The 25,038-nt window shown below is 39.3% G+C and overlaps 1 protein-coding gene across 2 annotated transcripts; it reads right to left on the bottom strand.

Annotated features, from left to right (window-relative positions):
• Nucleotides 1-2,280: 2,280 nt before the first annotated feature.
• On the bottom strand, nucleotides 2,281-14,811 carry LOC114032973 (cathelicidin antimicrobial peptide-like). 2 transcript variants are annotated; one of them, XM_027848419.1, is made up of 6 exons: nucleotides 12,903-12,917; nucleotides 5,841-5,890; nucleotides 5,492-5,703; nucleotides 3,886-3,993; nucleotides 3,559-3,630; nucleotides 2,281-2,448 (listed from the first exon to the last, which is right to left on the bottom strand). In XM_027848419.1, exons 3-6 carry the CDS (start codon nucleotides 5,684-5,686, stop codon nucleotides 2,350-2,352), a joined length of 474 nt encoding a protein of 157 aa, XP_027704220.1. In that variant the 5' UTR covers nucleotides 5,687-5,703; nucleotides 5,841-5,890; nucleotides 12,903-12,917; the 3' UTR covers nucleotides 2,281-2,349. The 2 variants fall into 2 exon arrangements, with proteins under 2 accessions (XP_027704220.1, XP_027704219.1); XM_027848418.1 differs by lacking the exons at nucleotides 5,841-5,890; nucleotides 12,903-12,917 and adding an exon at nucleotides 14,572-14,811.
• Between the last annotated feature and the right edge of the window lie 10,227 nt (nucleotides 14,812-25,038).

Raw genomic sequence — 25,038 nt, 5'->3', positions numbered from 1 at the left:
AGTGCTATAAAATGCTATTTTTACTGAAAAGAAAGACTAGTAGGACAGTGGCGTTTAGTAAGAAGGAGAACAGTGTTGGCTCCAATGGCCCAGGAAGGCTGCATATGGGCTAGAGGGCAAGATGATTAATAGAATATCAGAACTGGAAGGGATTTTAGGGGCCATGTAGTTCAATCTTTCATTTAATTCAGGATAACTTCCCATAATATGTTTGACAAGCAGTTAGTCAATTCAACAAATACTTATCAAGCATCTACAATGTGCAAAGTACTATTCTATGTGCTGGAAAAAAGACAAAAGCAAGGAATTTGAAGCAAAAGTCAAAAAGCACACAGATGCTTTTACTCCCTGATAATATGATAATCACATTGGATAAGTCAGAGTGTAAGAAATTCAAGAAAGAAGGAATGTCTTCCAGTCATTTTGAATGTGTGTGATAGAATCTGGGCACTGTCTTGCTGAAAGGCAGATCACTATGCCTTAGAGGCTGTGACAGGATCTAAATCAAAAGTAGGAATCTTAAACCCAAGACAAATTTAGTTGCGAGTGGGTGGAATTGAGATTAAAAGATAATCTAACCCAGGTACAGTTGTGCCCCATGCTATGAAAAAATAGCTGATGGTAGCCAGACCACCAATCCCTAGGAGGGTGTGGCAATGGGGTAGGGGAGGGGATAGCTTGTAGAAAGGGGTGCCCTGGGAGTATACGCTCAGAAGGGTCCTAGAACAGAGGGACCCTTGGGAGCATTGATGATAGTCTGTGCCTACATGAGGGACGGGGTCCAAGCTAGAGGACTGCCACAGGAACTAATGCCTCTAAAAGTCCATTCCCTAGACAAAACCCCACCACTCTATCCTAGTTGCAGCTCTGTCTGGGCTCTTTTGCCAGGCTACAACTGGCCATACATTCACAGGCATTCATTCCCTTGGTGCTGCTGAAGAAGAGGCAGTAGATGTTCAGACTCCTTGGCATTTGAGTTGACTCTCTGTAGAGGTGAAAATGAAGGAATGTGTGAAAACTTGGGTGTTTTGCTGACTATGTGTCTATTTTTAAGTCTAGAGTAGGGAGAGGGAGTCTCTAAGTCATTAGCTATGAGTTAATACTAGGGCAAGAGGGGTTTGCCACCTTAAACTGTGTGTGGACCCATGAGAGTCTGAGAGGCTCCAGGACCTACTGCGGTATTACTTTGGTAGAACATGATAACAGATGGGATCTGATTTCACTTCTTGATAAAATCCTCTCTTATTCAAAGGCACAAGTCTTCCTTTCCCATCTACCAATATACAATACTGATGGCTTCCTCACAAGAATCACTGGACTGACTTCTCTAAAGTAAATTGAGTCTAAGCAGGGAGCTCATTCCCAGGGTGATGGAGTCAACTTTCACTCTGCCTTCTCCATGGGACTCATTTAGTCACTTGCCAGATCTGGTCAATTCTACACCCTAGCCTGTCCACTTCACCTTTCCCATCCAACCCCTCTTTTCCATTCCTATAACCACCAGCCTAGAGCTAGCCCTCATCACCTCTCACCTATTGCCATAGTCTCCTGACTGCTCCCCGTGTCTCATCCCTCCCTTCTCTACTCCATCCTAGACACAGCTTCAGAATGAAATTATCTTCCTAATGAAAAGATATATCTTCTCACTCCCCTGCTTAAAATAAATAGACAAAAAAATCTTTAGGGACACCCTTTTGTCTATAGGATAAATGACAAACTCCTGGAGAAGGTCTGTTATTTAAGACCCTCTTGGCCCTTTACTACCTACACCACCTTACAAACTACACCCCTTATTGCTCTAAATATGTTGCTGGCAGACTGGATTACTAGCTGTTCCATAGCTTTCTCTTGACCTGCCCAAAGAGAGTTCTCTGTGCCTGGAATGTACCCCTTCTCCTGTCTGCCTGCTGAAAGCCTTCTCTTCCTCCAAGGTCCAGCTCAGACAACACTTCTTCCAGGAAGCCTTCACCGGTCTATTGGCCCCCCACAGTCCTGACCAGAAAGTGATCTCTGTCTCTGTTTTCCTAGACCATTTTGTCTAGATGTTGCCTGTTCCCAACACATAGACACATTTTACACTATGTGTTTCCATATCTGCTCCCTCTCCCAACCCTCCTAGATTATAAACTTATGGGGAGAGGCTGTGGGTGGCTGTTTTCATCTTTTTATGTGCAGTCTAAAAGTACATGATAACTACTTAAATGTTCAGCCAGAAAATAGCTGAATGGAGGAGCAAGTCTGAGAAAACATGTAAGCAGAGAGAGTAAAACTGGAGTTTATTAATCTGAGGAGACCAAGGCAGAATGCAGGGCCTTAAACGGAAACTGAGGATCATTCTCACATTGGAGTCTAACAATTCACACAATAATCAATATTCAAGTGCCTCAACATATTGCGAAGGACTCTCCCCAATATTTTCCCAATTCCACGTCTCTTGATCTTTTCAGGCTGCAGAGGGAAGACAAACAGACATTCTTAGTCCAGGGCCTCTGCCGGTCAGGCTAAGAACGGAAGAAAAACCTGCCCCTCAGGGAATGGAATAACTTAGAGCTTCATGAGACTCAGAACTTGGAGGGCCCTCCACAGTGTCTGGTGCAATGTCACCCTTAGAAAGGAGGAAACAAGACAGATGGTAGTGCAGCTGACAGCTGACAGACCCAGGACTCAAGACCAAATCTTCAGCCTTGCAACTCTAAACCCAGTGCTCTGCCCAGCACAGAAAACTAAAGCCTCAGGGGCTTCTTCATGTTCATTTTGAAAATGATGAAAAGTCTTCCCAGGACACCCTCCTCCTGTTTCTGTGCCCAGGAGATGTAGAGGACAACGAGAAATCCTTTCCCCACTCCTTAAAACCTTCCACCCTCCAGGAGCACTTGTTCACATTGACTATGCCCCTGGCATGACCACACCGGAACTCACAGGTCCCCTTCAAAGTGGCTCACAGGGACATTGGCTATATGCCCCAAGCCCTGCCCACCCTAGTTCCCCTGCCCCATCTCATCACTGAGCTCTTGGGGTTAACAGGATAGCTGGACTGAGTCAGATGACCTGTTTCAACTTGGACAATTTCTAGCTCTATGACATTTTGGATAAGATCACTTCACTTCTCTGAGCCTCAGTTTCCTTCTCTGTAAAGTGGGGGAGGGCGAGTTAGAGTATATAATATCTAGGGTTCCCTCCAGTTCAAAATCCTCTGATTGCTTCTCTGGAAACACAGGTCTCAGCCCTTCCTCTCCCATTAGCCTTCTCTAATTTCCTCTTCCCCTAGAACTCTGAGGCCAGAGACCTCTAGCTCCAGAGCTGGGGTTGGGTGAGGTAGATGAGGTAGAGCAATGCTCCTGCCTCTGTATCTATATCCCCTCCTGGAACCTGAAAGAAGTGAAGGGAGGCTGGGCTGAGGCTAAGGTTGGAGAGGGCAGCATGGTCAAAGTTGGTCCCAAGCCCCTCCAGCTGCACATCAATCCCAGCAGCCCCCAAGACAGAAGGCACCATAGACCCCTGGTGGAGTCTGCAGGTTTGGGCTCTTCTCCCAGCCCCCTCTGAGGATTCAGCACTTACCCCATCACAGGAAATATCAGCAGAGGGCTTAGGAGAATCCAGGGCAATGGCTCCAATGCATTCTTTCACCAGCTGTGAAGGGTTGCAGAGAGAATTCAAGACTGCCAGTCTGCAACCTCTGCCCCTGACATGCCAGGACTGACAACAAGCTCAAGCTTTGCCCCAAGCCAGCCCACTGGGAGGGTTTTCTGCTGCTCATCTTGGGTGAATCACTTTGCTCAGGGCAGCAGGAAGCAGAGCTCAGCACCCTCCCTGCTCCAAGGTGGCAATGTCCCCAGAAAGAGACTCATTCAGTCAGTCTCCCTCCCTAGCCCACGACACTCTCACCCCGTTTTCCTTGAAGTCACATTCATCTGGATTGGGATTTTCAGTATTGGGGCACACGGTCTCTCTCATGGTGAAGCTCAGAAGTCGAGGAGCAGCAGGATCATTGTTCTGGGGAGGAAGGCAGGACAGCCTTTTAGACCTAGGCCTCACCTGAGGGCCTGTGGGGCCATGAGCAAGCTATTTAGTGCTGGAAGGGACCTTAGACACTCTGTCATCTGACCCCATCAATTTCTAGATGAGGAAACTAAGAGCTAGGAAAGGTAGATGACTCATCCAAGGTCACACTGCTACCAGTGTTAGAACTGGGGGCATCCAGAACAGTCATTTGTCCCTTCAGTGTTTACTGAATGACTTCCGGAGTCCCCAGTGCTCAGCTTCCCCATTCCCTGTCCTCAGGCTGGTTGGGAGACAAAAATGCTCAAAAAGAAAAAAAAAACAATGCAAGTTTAAACCTGCTCAGGGCCACATGAGAATTCCTGTAATGATAACAATACTGGATTTGGAGTCTGAAGCCCTGAATTTTATTTGTATTCTGAGTGCTTAACATTGTTCCTGGGACATTGCAAGAGATTCAATCAATCAATAAAGATTTAAGCACCTACTATATGCCAGGCACTGTGCTAAATACTGGGGATCCAAAAAGAGGCACAAGACAGCACCTGCCTTCAAGTAGCTCACAATCTAATGGGAGGGAGACATCATGTGAACAAACATATACAAAGAAAGCTATGTACAGGATAAATAGGAAATCATTAAAATAGGGAAAGCCCTGGATTCAGAAATGCCTTTTCATTAATTCACTCTTTCATTTGGTCATTCCCTCATGCCCAGTTCTGTTACTTACTGCTATTTACTTTTCATTTCTCTGGACCACGATTTCCTACTTTGTATACAAAGGGGGTGAAACTCAGTGACATATAAGGTCCCTTCCGGCTTGACAGCCTATGACGCTGTGCAGGGCTGTAGGGTACGTGAAGAGAGAAAGAGAGCTCCCTCTGGCGTGGGGTCACTGATGGGGAGCTTGAGCTCTCCTCTGAGGTGGGAGCAGGATTGGAAAGTGAGGGGGAAGGGGAAGGGAATTCAAGGCAGGGGAGTCCTCACAAGGATACTCTGAGATGCACCAGGCATGGATTATCATCCCCATTTTACAGGTGAGCAAATGAAAGAGATGGAAGATACTTTGCTCAGAGTCAGAAAAATGTGTTAGAACTGGAATGAGAACTCAGGTCTTCTGACTCCAATAATAATAAGAAGAATAGCAAACATTTGTACAGTGTTACTAAATGCCGAGCACTGTCCTATGTGTTTCACAATTGCTATCTTATTTGATCCTCATAACAACTCCAAGAGGTAGGTGCTATTATTATCCCCACTTCACAATGAAGGAAACTTCACACAGTTAGTAAGTGTCTAGCAGTACATTTGAACTCAGGTCTCCCTGACTTTCAGGGCCAGCGCTCTATCCACCCTGCCACCTAGCTGCCCCTCTCTTTTCACTATACCACAAATTCTCCCAGTGAGGAGACGAAGGTTTTCTGGAGTGAAAGGTTCATATTAGGGAATCCTGGCAGGTGGAGCCCTCCTTGGCCATCCCAATGCTACTCACTTCCCCAGGCTGCAGATTCAGGATTGAGAGACGAAACAGGTTTTCTGATCCTGACTTCGCGTTGTATTGCTGAATGAATTCATTCACCCAATCCTGGTACCACTGGTCCTGGGCACAGGCAAGTGGAGTCATCAGGCCGAGCAGCCCCAGCACCAACAGGGTTACCTGCATGGTCCAGCCCCTCTGCAGCCTCATCCTCTTGACCCTCAATGCTGTGGGCAGAAAAGGGCTGTCCTTTATTCACTGGCTTCTCCCCAGCCTTACACAAGGGCAAGGGATTACTCCAGCCATTGGGTTCCAACAGTTCCCTGAGGTCTGTGGTTTCCCCCATTCTTTTGTCATTGGTCACCTCTTGTCCCCAGGGCTGGGAGTCCTCTTCTTCAATTTCCTCATGTAGCCCTGGAGTTAACCAAAAGGAAGTATTGGAGAAAGAGGGGAAGTATGAGGAAAAGATGGAGGAGGGCAGGAAGATTAGGCAGGATGAGGGATATGAAGAAATAAATATTTTCCCCATCTCTCTCTGTCTTACAAAGTCCTGGAGGGCCTGCCGTTAAGTGGATGGTCCAGTGAGCTGGAACATTGGGTTCCCTTTCCAATTACTCAAGGAACTTTGCAATAGAGTTAGGGTTGCTTATACTGACCTCTGTATAATCCTCTGATACTTCCCAAAATTCTCAGACCTCTATTCTCCAAAAGCAAAGGGTCCAAATGTCAACAGAGATTTTGGGTTCCCTCTATGATTCTGAATTCCCCCTAGTAAAGCCTTCCTCAATAGGTGCCTGCCTCCAGCCCATTCAACTCCACAAATCTACATGCTGAGAGATCAGCCCTATGGGCTATCCATGGAACAGAATATCATAACCCAGACAATAAATTTTCTTCAGCCGGAAGAGGTGACTCTAAGCAGAGTCCTGAAAGAGGATAAGGATTCTGAGAGGAAGAGCTAGAGAGAGAGCACATTGGTGGCATGGTGGATTCCTGGCCTGTGCAGATCCAAGAAGGTGGAAATTATAATTCAGGCAAAAGAATAGGCCATGGTTGTCATAGCAAGGGATAGACACAGAGTTAGCAAGTCAGTTACTAACAATTGGTGGGTAGGTAGGGCAGAGGAGGGAAGAATCAACAAAAGTCTGTTGTAGGAGGTGGTACTTTACAAGCAGCAAGCTCGGCATTCTAAAAGGCAAATATGAGGAGAGAGAACATTCCAAATATGGTGGACCCCCTCTGCAAAGGCACAGTGGTGGGAGATGATCTGTCAGATACAGAGACTAGTAAGTAATCCTGTTGATCACAAACATAGACTATGTGAAGGGCAGTTAAATGAAATCAGTGCAGAAAGAAAATGGGAGCCAGACTGTGAAAAGTTTTTAAATGTCTAACGGAAGAGTTTGGATCATCCTAAAGGCAATGGAAGGCAGTGCAGTGACATGGCCACACTTATGCTTTAGGAATATTAATGTGGCAACTATAGGGAGCATAGATTGAAGAAGGGAGACACTGAAGACAGCCATCCCAATTAGGAAGCTGATGTTAACACAGGTGAGGACAGGCAAAGATGTCAAAAGGTACAGATGGGGGAGCAGCTCCCCTGTAACTATGGGAGATGGCCTATACAAATGCATGAAGGCAGGACAGAGCAGGATGGGATGGGGGAACAGAGAGTAATCCAGTTTCTCTGAAATCAAGAATACATCGCTTCCCGAAGAATCCCCTCCATATATCCATTCTCCCATGTTACAAAAAAATATAGGCAAGAAAAATAAATCAAGAAATTAGCTGTGTCTATATGTGTATGCCTCATTCTTTTTTTCCATTGCTATTGTTTTTTATTAATTTTTTTTTTATTTTTAATTTTTAAACATTCACTTCCCCAAGATTTTGAGTTCCAAATTTTCTGCCCATCTCTCCCCTCCCACCCCAAGACAGCATGCATTCATTCTGAATACCTCTTCCCCCATCTGCCCTCCTTTCTATCACTCCCCAGATTCTCTTATCCCCTTCCCCTTCTATTTTCCTGTAGGGCAGGATAGATTTCTATATCCTTTTCCCTGTATATCTTATTTCTCAGTTGCATGTAAAAACAGTTTTTAACATTTGTTTTTAAAACTTTGAGTTCCAAATTCTCTCCCTTTCTCCCTCCCCACCTACCCTCTTTAAGAAGGCAAGCAATTTGATTTAGATGAAAGACTAGTTATATTTCCCTCCATCCTATCCTGCCCACTCCCCATTTTTTCCTATTCTCTCCTTTGACCCTGTCCCTCCTCAAAAGTGTTTGCTTCTGATTACCCCCTCCCCCAATCTGCCCTCCCTTCTATTATCCCCTCCTCTCTTATCCCCTTCCCCCCTATTTTCCTGTAGGGTAAGATAGATTCCCATACCCAATATGTTATTCCCTCCTTAGGCCAAATCCTATGAGAGTAAGATTCACTCATTCCCTCTCACCTTCCCCCTTTCCCCTCCAATGTAAAAGTCTTTTCTTGTCAGTTTTATGTGAGATAATTTACCCTATTCTACCTCTCCCTTTCTCCTTCTCCCACTACACTCCTCTCTCACCTTTTAATTTTATTTTTTAGAGAACATCCCTTCCTATTCAACTCACCTGTTCCCTCTATCTCTCAGGAGGACTTGAGTTCAAATCTGGCCTCAGACATGTGCTAACTGTGTGACCCTGGGCAAGTCACTTAACCCCAATTGCCTAAAGAAAAAAATATATGGTTCTCATTGTAAATGTGAGCCCCTAAGTTCCCTCTCCCAAGGTCACCTGCATTCTTACCAAAGCATTCCTTTTGTCAGCAAGGAAATAGAGAAGGCAGAGATAAGTTTCTAGTTCCCTTTTTCCTCTGAAATCATACCTGGTGGCGGTCTACTCAATTTATGCTTAAAGCCCTTTCTTTCTAAACCTTGAGAAGCAATTTCTTGTGATGAGAGAAAAAAATAACACTGGGTTTAAGTTGGAGGAACTGAGTTTCCATCTTACTTCTGATACTTTATTAGCTATGTGCCTTTAGGCAAGTCATTTAGTATATTTGGGTCTCAGTTTTCTTATTTATAGATGAGATGGGTGGACAGATTATTTCTAAGGTGCTGTCAACTCTAAGTCATATGATCAGTTTTAAGTTGAACTCTTCTGAGTTCCTTTAGAGAGGCAGGGTGTTCTAATGGAAAGAGTACTCAGCCTAGAGTAAGGAGATATGGGTCCAAACTCCAGCTCTAATACTTCTAAAGCTGTTTGAACATAGGTAAATCATTTAACATCCCTGTGCTTTATTTTTCTCAACTGTAAAGTAGATCTAGCAAACAATGGGGAAAAAAAGCTCTGGCTATAGAAAGTTATTATGATGACAAGGAAGATCAAAACATACACTCAGAAGAAGACAACAAAGTCAAAGCTCCTACATCCAAAGCTTTCTAGAAAAATACGAATTGGTCTCAGGCCATGGAAAAGCTCAAAAAGGATATTGAAAAGCAAGTAAGAGAAGTAGAGGGAAAATTGGGAAGGGAAATGATTCAATAAATGAAGAGTAATGCAAGAAAACCATGAACAAAATAGTCAATAGCTTGGTAAAGGAGACACAAAAAAAATACTGAAGAAAATAACACATTAAAAAACAGAATAGGTCAAATGGTTAAAAAAAAAAAAAAAGGTCCAAAAAGCCAAAGAGGAGAATGTCTTCAAAAGCAGAATTGGCCATATGGAAAAAGAGGTCCAAAACTCACTGAAGAAAATAATTCCTTAAAAAATTAGAATGGAGGGGCAGTTAGGTGGCACAGTGGATAGAGCTCTGGCCTTGGAGTCAGAAGGACCTGAGTTCAAATCCAGCCTCAGACACTTGACACTTACTGGCTGTGTGACCCTGGGCAAGTCATTTAACCCTGAGAGCAAATGGAAGCTAATGACTTTATGAGACATCAAGAAACAATAAAACAAAACCCAAAGAATGAAAAAATAAAAGACACTGTGAAATATCTCATTGGAAAAACAACTAATCTGAAAAAGAGATCCTGGAGAGATAATTTCAAAATTATTGGAACACCTGAAAGACATGATCAAAAAAAGACATCATCTTTCAAGAAAGTATCAAGGAAAACTGCCCTGATATTCTAGAATCAAGAGGTAAAACAGAAATGGAAAGTGTCCACTGATCATCCCCTGAAAGTAGATTTAATAGTACCTCTACTGCCTAATCAGAGGGAATAGAGCAATACCTGGGAGGAAGATGCTATATAATTCTCATTTTATAGATGAAGAAACCAGGGAAAATAGAAGTTAAGTAACTTGTCTGAAGTCACACAGCTACTAAGTATCTAAGGCTGGATTTGAACTCAGGTCTTTACACTTATTTGAATAAGCATTGTATATATTTCCCACCCTACTCACAGTAGAATGTAAGCTCTATTAAGGCAAAGATTGCTTTTTCTCTTTGACTTTCTGTTCCCAGGACTTAAACTCAGTGCCTTCCACATAGTAAGTGGTTAACGCAGGCCTGTTGAACTGAATTGAACTGAAGTATGACCCTGTCTAGCACAAGGAAGTTTTCCCTATTTCTTTTAAAATTTATTCCTTATTGTGGATTGCAGCCAAAGCACTACTTGTGGGAAATTTTATATCTCTAAACACTTATATCAATAAAATAGTGAAAGGGCAGATCAGTGAGCTGAGCATGCAAATGAAAAAGCTAGAAGAAAAACAAATCAAAAATCCTAATTCAACACCAAATTGGACATCCTAAAAATCAAAGGAGAAATCAATAAAATTGAACCTAAGAAAACCATTGAACTAATAAATAACACTAGAAGCTGGTTTTATGAAAAAACCAATAAAATAGATGAAGTATTGGTTAATTTTATTTAAAAAAGGAAAGAAGAAAGTCAAATTACTAGTATCAAAAATGAAAGAGGTGAATTCCCCATCAACAAAGAGGAAATTAAGACAATTGTTAGGAGCTATTTTGCCCAATTATATGCCAAGAAATTTGACAATCTAAATGAAATGGGTGAGTAGCTACAAAAGTATGAATTACCCAGATTAACAGAAGAAGAAATAAAATACTTAAATAACCCTATCTTAGAAAAAGAAATTGAACAAGCCATCAATAAACCTCCTAAGAAAAAAATCACCATAACCAGATGGATTCACAAGCAAATTCCATCTAACATTTAAAGACAATTGATCCCAATACTATATAAACTGCTTGGAAAAATAGGCAAAGAAAGAGTCCTACCAAATTCCTTTTATTACACAAATATGTGCTGATACCTAAACCATCAAGAGCCAAAACAGAAAAATGAAAGCATAGACTTTCCCTAATGAAAATTGATGTAAAAATTTTAAATAAAATACTAGATGGAGATTACAGCAATATATCACACTGGGATTGATACCAGGAATGGAGGGCTGGTTCAATATTAGGAAGACTACTAGCATAATTGACCATATCAATAACAAAACCAACAGAAATCATATGATTATCTCAATAGATGCAAAAAACAGCCTTTACCAAAATACAGTACCCATTCCTATTAAAAACATTAGAGAGCATAGAAATAAATGGAGCTTACCTTAAAATGATAAGTAATATTTGTCTAAAACCAACAGTAAGCATTGTCTGTAATGGGGAATAAGCTAAAAGTCTTCCCAATACAATCAAGGGTAAAGCAAGGTTGTCCATTATCACCTCTATTGTTTAATATTGTATTAGAAATGTTAGCTATACCAATAATAGGTGAAAAAGAAATTAAATGAATTAGAATAGGCAATGAGGAAACAAAACTATCACTCTTTGCAGATTATATGATGGTATCTTAGAGAATTAATTTAGAAACTACTTGAAATTATTAATAAATTTACTAAAGTTGCAGTATATAAAATAAACACACATAAATCATCAGTAATACTATATATTACCAATAAAGTCTAGCAGCAAGAGATAGAAAGAGAAATTCCATTTATAAAAATTATAGGCAATATGAAAGACTTGGGAGTCTACCTGCCAAGACAAACCCAGGTACTAAATGAACACAACAATAAAACACTTTTTACACAATAAAGTCAGATCCAAACAATTAGAAAAATATTAATTGCTCATGGGTAGGCTGAGCCAATATAATCAAAATGACAATTCCACCTAAATTAATCAATTTATTCAGTGCCATACCAATCAAACTATCAAAAAATTATTTTACACAGCTAGACACATTAACATCAAAATTCATCTGGAAGAATGAAAGTTTAAGGATATCAAGGGAATCAATGAAAAAAAAAATGAGAAAGAATGGTCTGGCCATACTGGATTCCAAAGTGTAATACAAAGCAGTAATTAGAAAAACAATCTGGTACTGCCTAAGAAATAAAGTGGTGGATCAATAGAAGAGACTAGATACAAATTACACTAAATGACCATAGTAATCTAATATATGATAAGATCCAAGCTTTTGGAACAAAAGCTCACTATTTGACAAAAACTGCTGGGAAAATGAAAACAATATGGCATAAACTAGGTATAGACCAACATTTCATACCATATACCAAGATAAGGTCAAAATGGCTACATGATTTACACATAAAGGGTGATACCATAAGCAAATTGAGAGAGCATGAAATAGATTATCTGTCACATTTATGGATAAGGGAAGAATTTAGGATCAAAGAAGATACAGAGAGCATCATAAAATATAAAATAGAATATTTTGGTTACATAAAACTAAAAAGTATGTACACAAAATCAATGCAACCAAAATAAGAAGGAAAACAGAAAATGGGTGGGGGGAAGGGGAGGGAAATTTTGCAAAAAGTGCCTCTGATAAAGGCCTAATTTCTCAAATATGTAGGGAAATGAGTCAAATTTACAAAAATACAAGTCATTCCTGAATTTATAAATGGTCAAAGGACATGAATAGGCAGTTTTCAAAGAAATCAAAGCTATTTATAATCATACAAAAAATGTTCTAAATCACTATTAATCAGAGAAATTCAAATTAGAACAAGTCTGAGGTTCTACCTCACACCTATCAGAAAGGCTAATATGACAAAAAAAGGAAAATGCTGGATGTTGGAAGGAATGTGGAAAACTGGGACACTAATGCACTGTTGGTGGAGTTGTGAATTGATCCAACCATTCTGGATAGCAATTTGGAACTATGTCCATAGGGATATAAAACTGTGCATACCCATTGATCTAACAATACGACAGACAGGTCTATATCCCAAAGAGATCCAAAAAGGGAAAAGGACTTAATTATTCAAAAATATTTATAGCAGTTCTTTTTGTGATGGCTAAGAATTGGAAATCAAAGGGATGCCCATCAATTGGGGAATGGCTAAACAAGCTGTGGTATATGATGGTGATGGAGTATTATTGTGCTGTAAGAGATGACAAGCAGGATGATTTCTGAAAAACCTAGAAAGACTTACATGACCTGAGGCAAGTGAAGTGAGCAGAACCAGGAGAACATTGTACATAGTAACAGCAGCATCGTATGATGATCAACAATGAATGACCTTATTCTTCTCAAAAATACGATGATCCAAGACAATTCCAAAAGACTCATGATGGAAAATGCTATCCACGTCCAGAGAAAGATCTATGGAGTCTGAATGCAGATTGAAACATACTGTTTTCACTGTCTTTATTTTTTTCTTGTTTTTTTTTCCCTTTAGGTCTATTTCTTCTTTCACAACATCACTAATATGGAAATATGCTATACATGATTGTACATATATAACCTGTATCAAATTGCTTACCATTTGGGGAAGAGGAAGGGGAGAGGAGGAAGGAGAAAATTTGGAACTGAAATTTTTTTAAATGAATGCTAGAAATTGTTTTTATATGTAATTAGAAAAATAAAACACTATTTTTCCAAAAAATAAAATAAAATCTGTTCCTTATAAAAGAGATTTTTAATTGGCTTAATAATCACCAATAAAAACATACAAATAAACTTAGAAAATAATGGGTAAAATCTCAGCCAAAGGACAAGGGACAGTCATATAGTAGGCACATGCAGGTTACAACGCATTAAAAATCTAGTAAATGCACTGGATGAGTAGTGTAAAGGGTTGTCTTCATACTGATGGAGTAAGGTTTGGAATCCCAAAGTCCAGGACAGGAAGCACTGAGCACAAGACAAGAGTCAGCAGAGAGAAAGGAAAGAAAGCTAGATCAGTTGAGGGGAAATGCTCACAATAAAGGAGGACAGTCAGGGAGTATGGAAACAAATCAGTTTCACTAGGACTAGTGAAACTAGGACTTGGTACAAGGAGGAATGTCAAAACTTGTCAAATCTGATGGGTTTTACAGGGTTCTGATCTGGGTCAGGCAGGACCAGGCCTTGTGGGGAAGGAGAGAGACAGCTGGTCATAAAGACAGGTGCTGATGCCGGGGAGGAGGGAAACATTGAGGGAATTGGCAGCAAGCTGACAGTCCAACTCCCCTCTGGCACAAAATGGGGCTTTAGGCTGACTCCCTCTGACAGGATCACCCAGGAGATAGAAGCATTTCTCACACTTCATTCTCAGTAAGGATGTGGCAGGGAGGCTACTGAAGACCTTCTGTGCCTGCATGGAGCCAAGAGAAAAAATACACAATTCTTTTCCCTGTCTTAATATATTTTATTTTTAGGGTGATTTCCTTGATGAATCATATCCAATTCCTTAGGGAGTCTATATGCCGGCTGACTTTCCCTATGTTATTGATTTAGAAGTAGTATGAGATGCTCCACAGGGCACACACACACACACACACACACACATCCCTCCCTCTTCTTCCAATAAATAGTTAAGGGTTGATGATATAATGAGAGTTACAATCTTGGTGGGGCAGAGTTGGTGGTAAGAATAAGGGTGTGGGGAAGAGTAAGGACCCAATTTTGGTTCTTAGTGGCATCGTTGGAAGCCCTGTAGTCCCACCCAGGGCTTCCAGGAGCTCAATGCAGTTGTCTAACTCTAAGTGGCACAGAAAAGTAATTAAAATGGCAGTACAATTTCTCAGGCATTTCAAGGAAGTTTTTGAGAGGACTATGTTAGTGTCTATAAAATGCTCTCCCAATCTACCTGCATTAAAAAAAAAATAACAGCTTCTCACCTCTCCTTTTCTTCCCTCAGCCCATAGCACTAGCAGGAAGGACAGGTCAAGTCTCCAAGATGTCACCTTCCTCACACTGTCTGAGGGGCCATGCTGGCCCCCAAATCACCTTTGTTGTAGGAGAATCTCTCACACAGCCAGTAAAGGTAGACACAGAACTCCAGAGGCACAAACAGTTAGAAGTAGTCCCAAGAAAGCTGCCTATCTGCCACTTGAGTTGTATTCAGGCAGGAGGACCCATTATCAGTACTAGAAGCCAGAATATTGACAGATGAGAAAGGGCAAGGAAAGTGGCAGGTCAGGTGGGTAGAGTGGTGGAGAGAGGTCCAACAAAAGCAAACACTGCTGTAGCAATGTTTATTATAGCCGCAAGTTCTCTGCCATATCTGATCTTACTTGGGGAGGTTATCAAAGGGTCTGGATCAGGATATATTTTAAAGCCTATAAAGGGGAGCCAAGATGACAAAATAGCAGGGAGAGTTCCCTAACACAACCCCTCCACAAAGATCTAGAAAATGAACCAGACCACATCCTGATTGGGAAATCCAAGGGAAAAAAATCACAAGGACACGTTTCTAGCCCAGCTCAGCATAGAGAGGCAAAAGGGGAGATCATAGACATTAGGGAAAGAAAGGGTGCCAGATGCATACAGGAAGACCTTTCCCATGTGCAGGATTCAGGAAGAGGAATGCTGCCAATTGGCAGCTCTGTCATTCATTACTCAGTTGTTGGTCACAGATCCAGGACAGACTGAGGAGGGGAATGTACACCTGGAATTGCAAGGTAAAGAGTGGTTCTGGGTCCTAGGCTTTGTATTGAGCAAGGAACAAGTTCCAAAATAAATAGTACTTGTGTTTCTCTTCTAGCCTCCAAGGCAATCTGAAGCCTGCAGAAGAATAACCGGGGCAGGAATCTCATACCTACAGGGTAACAGATAGTTATGTAGCTCTGCACCTGCAGTTTTTGAGACAGCAGATAGTGGCTGAGTCTAGTAGCAACCTACTGGAACTTCCAACCAGAGGCAAGCCCAGAGGATTAAGAACTTGCAGAGTTTGGAACAGAAGAAGGATCAGATTTGGCCCCAGATCAGACTACTTTGGGAGCTCTGAAAGCTTGCACCTCTCCAGCTTGAGCTGTCTCTGAGATCCTGCAATAACACAACATTCATTACCCCTAAGAAAGCAGCAGAAGGACCCAAAAGAATAAAGTTCACATGAGACATTCCTCATAGAAGTTCACAAAGCGTGAGGTTAATATAATGTCCGAAGTCAGGAAGTAGGTGAGAGAATAAGTGAAGAAAAAAAGAATTCCACCATCAACAACTATTGTTGGGACAGTGAAACTCAAGGCACAAACCCAGAAGAAAAGAATGAGTGCAAAATAGCTACAAAGTTTCAAAGAAAATCATGGCTCAGAATTCCTGGAAAAGATGAAGTAAGAGTTATTGTTATTGTTTTATAAAAAGAGCCAAAAATGGTTTTAAAAATCCAAAAAAAAAAAAACACTAGAGGGGGAAAAAGAGAAAAGAAATGAGAGGTAGGGGAGAAAGATTTAGACAGAGAATTAACAGCTTGCAACAAGAAGTATAAAACTTTAAACCCAAAAACCAAACTCCTCAAAAATTAGAATGGACTAAATGCAAGCTAATGATTCTGTGAGACAATAAGAATATTAAAACAAAGTAAAAAGAATTTTTAAAATTAGAGAATGTGATATATCTCATAGCAAAAAAGTGCTGGAAAACAAATTTAGGAGAGATCATTTACAAATCATTAGACTGCCTCATAGTCATGACAAAAAAAAGAGCCTAAGATGTCATATTTTAAGAAATCTTAAAAGAAAGCAATCCCTATTTCTTAATACCAGAAGACAAAGTAGAAATAGAAATAATCTACTGGTCAGGCCCTGAAAGAACCCTCCAAAAGAATACTCCCAAGAACATTTATAGCCAAAATCCAGAGCTTTCAGTTCATTGAAAAAGTACTTAAAGCATCCAGAAAAAAAAAATTTCAAGTACTCTGAAGCCATGGTTGGGATCAGTGATTACTACAAAGGAGAAGAGAGCTTGGAATGATATGATGCATAGGTCAAAAGATATAAGCTTACAGCTGAGAATAACTTATCCAGCAAAACTGAGCGTAATCCTACAGTGGAAAACAATAGACTTTTGCTGAAATACAGGACTTTGTAGCATTCCTGATGAAAAGACCAGAACTGAATAAAGACTTTGATACAGAAGCACAGGAGTCAAGAGAAACTTTTATAAAAAGGTAAAAATGAGTGAGCAACTACATGGGTCAATATAAGGATAAATTTTTGGCATTTTAATATGGAGAGATGATATACATATCCCCTCAGGTCTCTCTCATCACCAGGAGTCATTGAGGGAGTCTCATTAGACAGAAGGCCTAGGAACGGTTCTCTTATGTTTTGATGATATTTTTTAAAAAAAAAGAATGGAAAGGCAGGAGAGGAAGGGGGAGAGGGAGAGGAAGAACAGGGGAAAGTATCTCATGTAACTGTGGTACACAATTAGAAGTATATACAACCAAAGAGGAAGGTTTGGGGGAGAGTGGATGACGCCTGAACTTTACTCTCTTCTGAATTGATCAAAGGAAGCACACACACACTAAGCTGGGCACAGGAATACTCTTCATTCAACAAAGAAACAGAAAGGAAAGGGAATAAGGGAAAGGGAAATTATGAAGAGGGTATTCAAAGAAAGAAATTAGTTTTTAAGAAAAACAGCAGAAGACTTCCACTTCCAGGAGCCAAGATGGCAGAGTAAAAAGGTAGTCACTCTCACCCTCCCCTATCAACCTCTGAAAACCCAGAAAATATCACCCCAGAAAAAACCCTGGAATAGCTAAACCAGAAGAAAGACAGGGTACAGCAGTGCAGTAGCCCAGGTAGCTAGAGGGATTAACCAGAAAGGCACCTCTTACCCTTGGGGAAGGGGAGCAGTACGAAGCAGGAGTCACCCAGCCAGCTAGTGGAAAGACCCACTTTAGCACACCAGGAGGAGATTCTGGTGCCTTGGCATTCTACAGCAAACGGGTCTCCCAGTGCCTCAGCAAAAATAAGGGAAGCAGCACTACAAAGGGCCCCAGGCGGATAAGCACCCTGCAGCATTCATCTGAAAGGAGCTGAAGAAAGCAACCTAGAGGTGCCAAAAAGTTCCAGCCTTGTTGATTCCAGCCCAACACCAGGTAAACTGTCAGAACCCTACAGCCTCCAATTGCCAACCAGGAGGAGATCCTGAAGCCCAGGTGGTGGAGCAGGCAAATGCCAACAGCTGTACCTCTGAGTGCCTCAGTGAGGGTGGGGTAACTAGTGGAAACCAGCTCAGAAAACCACCAGGTGCCTCGGCATTCTATAGCAAAGAAGTCTCCCAGTACCTCAACAGAAATAAGGGAGGCAGCACTGCAAGGGGCCCCAGGCAGATAAACACCTGGCAGCATTTATCTAAAAGGAGCTAAACAAAGCCAAAGGAAAGGAAAAGCAGGCAACCTAGATTTACCTGAAAGTCCCAGCCTTGCTAATTCCAGTCCAACACCAGATAAGTTGGCGGAAACCTACAGCTTCCAATTGCCAACATAAGAGGCCCCAGCACACAAAGCCAGTGACCAAGACCTAGGCTCCCAACACAAGAAGCTTGGGTCAGTGCCCTCTGCTCCCCAGCAGGAGAGCTTAATCTCTTTAAAGGCCGGGGAATAAAGAAACACCATGAGTAAAAAGAATAGATTCCTATTATGAGAAGAGTGAAGATTAAGACAGAAATTCTGAAGAGGACAACACTGTCATCAAACCCACATCTGCAACATCAAAAGGAAATATGAACTGGTCTGAAGCCCAAAAAGCCTTCTTAGAAGAACTCAAGAAGGATTTTAAAAGTCAAATGAGAGAGGTAGAGGAGTCCTTTAAAAGTACAATCGGCCAATTGGAAAAAAAGTACACTGAAGAAAACAAGTCCCTAAAACACACAATTGGCCAATTGGAAAAAAAGTACAATGAAGAAAATAAATCCCTTAAAAATACAATTGACCAATTGGAGAAGAAAGTACAAAATCTAACAGAAAAAAACAAAATGTTACAAATTAGAATTAAACAAATGGAAACTAATGTCTCTATAAGAGAGCAAGAATCAGTCAAACAGAAACAAAAAAATGAAAAAATAGATGAAAATGTAAAATACCTCATAGGTACAACAGCTGACCTGGAAAATCGATCCAGGAGAGACAATTTAAAAATTATAGGCCTACCTGAAAGTCATGATGAAAAAAAGAGCCTGGACAATATCCTTCAGGAAATCATAAAGGAAAACTGCTCTGAAGTCCTAGAACCTGAAGGTAAAATAACTATAGAGAGAATCCATCGCTCCCCACCTGAAAGAGATCCCAAATTGAAAATGCCAAGGAATATAATAGCTAAATTCCAAAATTACCAAATAAAAGAGAAAATACTGCAAGCAGCCATAAAGAAACAATTTAAATATCATGGAACCATAGTCAGGATTACACAGGACCTTGCAACCTCTACATTAAAAGACCGTAGGGCATGCAACATGATATTCTGTAAGGCAAAGGAGCCTGGAATGCAGCCAAGGATTAACTACCCAGCGAAAATGAGTGTGATTTTTCAGGGAAGGAGTCCCCATTGAAATAGGGGACTTCAAAACATTCCTGATAAAAAGACCAGAGCTCAACAAAAAATTTGATCTTCAAGTACAAGATTCAAGAGAGACATAAAAAGGTAAATGGGACAGAAAGATACAATTTGTTGTTAATAAGGGCAAAATGTTTACATCCCTACAAGGGAAGATGACACTTGCAACTCTTGAGAACTGTATTGTTATTATACCATGTTAAAGGAGTATACATAAAGGGGGTGGATATAAGTTGACTTTGATGTAATGAGAAAAAAAAAATTTAATCTAGTGGGTTAAATGGATCCAAGTAAGTAGATTACCCTGAGCTAAGAAAAGGTACTGAGAAAGGAGGAGGCAGACAAGGGTAAATTACATTACAGGAAAAGACACAAAAACCTACTAGAGCAGAGGTAAAGAAGGGAGGGGGATGAGCATTGTTTGAACCTTACTCTCATCAGATTTGGCTCAAGAAGGGAATAACATAATCAGTTAGGTATAGAAATCTAATTTGTACTATAGTCAGTAGGAGGGGAAAAGGGAAAGAAAAGGGAGGGGGGATAGAAGGGAGGGAAGAAGCAATAAGGGTAAAGGGGAAGAAAGGGAAAGAGATAATAGAAGGGAGGTGGGACCCAAGGAGGTATTGGTCAAAAGCAAAACACTAGTGGGGGGGGAAGGAGAAAGGAGAAAGAAAAGCATAAATGGGGGGAAAAAACAATGGAGAAAAAGACACAGATAGTAATCATAACTGTAAATGTAAATGGAATGAACTCTCCCATAAAATGGAAGCATATAGCAGATTGGATTAAAAACCATAATCCTACAATATGTTGTTTACAGGAAACACATCTGAAAAAGAGTGACACATACAGGGTAAAGGTAAAAGGCTGGAGCAAAATATATTATGCTTCAGCTGAAGTAAAAAAAGCAGGGGTAGCAATCCTGATCTCAGACAAAGCAAAAGCAAAAATAGATCTTATCAAAAGAGATAAGGAAGGAAACTACATCCTGCTAAAAGGCACCATAGACAATGAAGTAATATCATTACTAAACATATATGCACCAAATGGTATAGCATCCAAATTCTTAGAGGAGAAGTTCAGGGAGTTACAGGAAGAAATAGACAGCAAAACTATATTAGTGGGGGACCTCAACCTCCCCCTCTCTGAACTAGATAAATCTAACCACAAAATAAACAAGAAAGAAGTTAAGGAGGTGAATAGAACATTAGAAAAGTTAGGTATGATAGACCTCTGGAGAAAACTGAATGGGGATAGAAAGGAATATACTTTTTTCTCGGTGGTACATGGAGCATACACAAAAATTGACCATGTACTAGGGCATAAAAACCTCACAATCCAATGCAGAAAGGCAGAAATATTAAATGCATCCTTTTCAGATCATGATGCAATAAAAATTATATGTAACAAAGGGCCATGGAAAGATAGACTAAAAAATAATTGGAAACTAAATAATCTAATCCTAAAAAATGATTGGGTCAAAGAACAAATCATAGAAACAATCAATAATTTCATTCAAGAGAATGACAATAATGAGACAACATGCCAAAACTTATGGGATGCAGCAAAAGCAGTTCTTAGGAGAAGTTTTATATCTCTAAATGCTTACATAAATAAAATAGAAGAAGAGGAGATCAATGAATTGGGCATACAACTAAAAAAACTAGAAAAAGAACAAATTAAAAATCCTCAATTAAACACCAAATTAGAAATATTGAAAACCAAAGGAAAAATTAATAAAATTGAAATTAAGAAAACTATTGAACTAATAAATAAAACTAAGAGCTGGTTTTATGAAAAAACCAATAAAATAGATAAATCTTTGGTTAATCTAATTAAAAAAAAGAAAGAAGAAAACCAAATTACTAGTATCAAGAATGAAAAGGGTGAAACTACCACCAAGAAAGAAGAAATTAAAACAACAATTAGGAATTATTTTGCCCAACTATATGCCAACAAATTTGACAGTCTTAGTGAAATGGATATATATTTACAAAAATATAAATTGCCCAGATTAACAGAAGAGGAAGTAAAATACTTAAATAACCCCATCTCAGAAAAAGAAATTGAACAAGTCATTGATGAACTCCCTAGGAAAAAATCTCCAGGGCCAGATGGATTTACATGTGAATTCTATCAAACATTTAAAGAACAATTAATTCCAATACTATATAAACTATTTGGTAAAATAGGTAAAGAAGGAATCTTACCAAATTCTTTTTATGATACAAATATGGTGCTGATACCTAAACCAGGAAGAGTCAAAACAGAGAAAGAAAATTATAGACCAATTTCTCTAATGAATATAGATGAAACAATTTTAAACAAAATATTAGCAAATAGATTACAGCAACTTATCACATGAATAATACACTATGACCAGGTAGGATTTATACCAGGAATGCAGGGCTGGTTCAATATAAGGAAAACTATCAGCATAATCCATCATATCAACACCAAAACTAATAGAAACCACATGATCATCTCAATAGATGCAGAAAAAGCTTTTGACAAAATACAACACCCATTCCTATTAAAAACACTAGAGAGCATAGGTATAAATGGAGTCTTCCTTAAAATAATAAATAGCATCTATCTAAAACCTTCAGCAGGCATAATATGTAATGGAGACAAGCTAGAAGCATTTCCAGTAAGATCGGGGGTGAAAGAAGGATGTCCATTATCACCACTGTTATTCAACATCGTACTGGAAATGTTAGCTTTAGCAATAAGAGAAGAAAAAGACATTGAAGGCATTAGAATAGGCAAAGAAGAAACAAAGCTATCACTCTTTGCAGATGACATGATGTTATACTTAGAGAATCCCAGAGAATCAAGTTAAAAAACCACTTGAAATAATAAACAACTTTAGCAAAGTTGCAGGCTATAAAATAAACCCGCATAAATCATGGGCATTTCTATATATTACCAACAAAGCCCAACAGCAAGAGATAGAAAGAGAAATTCCATTTAAACTTACTGCAGACATTATAAAATATTTAGGAATCTACCTCCCGAAACAAACCCAGAAACTCTATGAACACAATTACAAAACACTTTTCACACAAATAAAATCAGATCTAAATAATTGGAAAAACATCAGTTGCTCATGGGTAGGCCGAGCTAATATAATAAAAATGACAATTCTACCTAAGCTAATTTACTTATTCAGTGCCATACCAATCAAACTACCAAAAATTATTTTATAGAGTTAGAAAAAATAATAACAAGATTCATTTAGAAGAACAAAAGGTCCAGAATATCAAGAGAACTAATGAAAAGAAATTCAGGGGAAGGTGGCCTAGCCATTCCAGATCTTAAATTGTATTATAAAGCAGCAATCATCAAAACTGCTTGGTACTGGCTAAGAAACAGAGTGGTGGATCAGTGGAATAGGTTAAGTATGCAAGACACAGTAGTCAATGACTATAGTAATCTATTATTTGATAAACCCAAAGACCCCAGCTTCTGGGATAAGAACCCACTCTTTGAAAAAAACTGCTGGGAAAACTGGAAAAGAGAATGGCAGAAACTAGGCATAGACCAAAATCTCACACCATATACCAAAATAAAGTCAAAATGGGTACATGATTTAGATATAAAGGCTGATACTATAAGCAAACCGAGATAGCAAAGAATAGTTTACCCGTCAGATCTATGGAGAACAGAAGAATTCATGACCAAACAGGAGATAGAGAACATTATGAAAAGCAAAATGGATAACTTTGATTACATTAAATTGAAAAGTTTTTGCACAAACAAAGCCAATGCAACCAAGATTAGAAGGAAGGTAGAAAATTGGGAAAGAATCTTTACAACTAGTCTCTCTGATAAGGGCCTCATTTCTAAAATACATAGAGAATTAAGTCAAATTTATAAGAATACAAGCCATTCCCCAATTGATAAGTGGTCAAAGGATATGAACAGACAGTTCTCAGATGAAGAAATTAAAGCCATCTACAGTCATATGAAAAAATGCTCTAAATCACTATTGATTAGAGAAATGCAAATCAAAACAACTCTGAGGTACAACATCATACCTATCAGAATGGCCAACATGACAAAACAGGAAAATGATAAATGTTGGAGAGAATGTGGTAAAATTGGAACACTAATGCATTGTTGGTGGAGTTGTGAAATGATCCAACCATTTTGGAGAGCAATTTGGAACTATGTCCAAAGGGCCATAAAAACGTGCATACCCTTTGACCCAGCAATAGCACTCCTTAGGGCTATATCCCAAAGAGATCACACAAATGGGAAAAGGACCTACATGTACAAAAATATTCATAGCAGCTCTTTTTGTGGTGGCAAAGAATTGGAAATTGAGAGGATGCCCATCAATTGGGGAATGGCTGAGCAAGTTGTGATATATGAATGTGATGGAATATTATTGTGCTATAAGAAAGGATGAACAGGCTGACTTCAGAAAAACCTGGAAAGACTTGTATGGTCTGATGCTGAGTGAAGTGAGCAGAACCAAGGGAAGGTTGTACATAATAACAGCCACGTTGTGTGATGACTAATATTGATAAACTTAACCCTTCCTGGTAATACAAGGATCTAAGACATCTCCAGAGGCCTCGTGATGGAAAATGCTATCCACACCCAAACAAAGAACTATGGAAGCCGAATTGTTATTTTTTTCTCTTCTGTTGAGTTTTGTTTCCTCTTTCTGATGGTTCCTCCTATTGGTTTTAATTTCTACTTACAACATCACTAATGTGAAAATATGTTTAATATGAATGTAAATGTATAGCCTATATCACATTGTGCACTGTCTTGGGGAGGGTGATGGGGAGGAAGAAGGAGAAAAATTTTAAACTCAAAAGCATATGGAAGTGCTTATTGATAAATCAAAATAAATTAAGAAAAAAAAGAAAAACAGCAGAAGTGAGAAACAAAGAAAAGGAAAAGTATAAGAAAACAGGATGGAGGGAAACATATCATCAGTAATCATAACTTGGAATTTGAATGGGATGAGTTTGCCTTTCATGTGCAGTTTATAAGAAACACCTTTGAAATAAAGATGCATACAAAATTAAAATAAGGAGCAGGAGCAAAGTTCCTTATACTTCAGCTGAAGTCAAAAAGGTAGGAGTAGTCTCCATCATCTTAGATAAAACAACAGCAAAAAGAGACTTAATTTGAAAAGATACGCAGAGAAACTACATTTTACTGAAGGGTACCCACAGCCAATAAATTAATATAAGTTTTCAATATATGTACACTAAATGAAACAGCATCAAAATACTAAAAGGAAAAAATGAGTTGTAGGGATAAATAATAAAATTATAATAGAGGGGGACCTCTACCCCTCTCAGACCTGGATAATCTCACCAAAAAGGAAATTAAAAAAAAGTTAAGAACCTGAATAGAGTTTTAGAAAAGTCAGATAATGGAGATTATGAAATAGAAATAGAAAGGAGGTTACTTATTTCTCAACTGTATATGACATCTTTACAAAAACTGACCATGCGTCTAAATCATAAAAACCTCATAAATACAGGAGAAGAAACATTAAATCTATCTTTTACATACCACAATACAATAAAATTACATTCAATAAAGAACCATTGATTATGTGATTAAAAAGTAATTGGAGATGGAATAACTTAATTCCACATATGGATCAGCCAAAGAATAAATCAGAGAAATAATCAATAATTTCACTAAAGATAATGGCAACAATGAGACAACATATCAAAATTTGGGGGATGCAGCCAAAACGTTGCTAAGGAGAAAATTTATGTCTCTAGGAATTTTCATCAATAAAAGGAAAAAAGTAAATGAATGAATTGA

This window comes from Vombatus ursinus, unplaced genomic scaffold (genome assembly GCF_900497805.2).
Source record: "Vombatus ursinus unplaced genomic scaffold, bare-nosed wombat genome assembly UNPS02006231.1, whole genome shotgun sequence".
In the NCBI taxonomy this organism is placed as follows: Eukaryota; Metazoa; Chordata; class Mammalia; order Diprotodontia; family Vombatidae; genus Vombatus; species Vombatus ursinus.
This window is presented reverse-complemented; position numbering and strand designations above follow the sequence as displayed.

Excerpts from the sequence above, each read along its gene's own strand:
- LOC114032973 (XM_027848418.1), bottom strand. The coding sequence starts at position 5,686 with ATGAGGCTGCAGAGGGGCTGGACCATGCAGGTAACCCTGTTGGTGCTG. Across the intron at positions 3,631-3,885 it reads GTGACTTCAAGGAAAACGGG|CTGGTGAAAGAATGCATTGG; the intron begins GTGAGAGTGTCG and ends AACCCTTCACAG. Across the intron at positions 2,449-3,558 it reads CTGATATTTCCTGTGATGGG|CCTGAAAAGATCAAGAGACG; the intron begins GTAAGTGCTGAA and ends TTCCCTCTGCAG.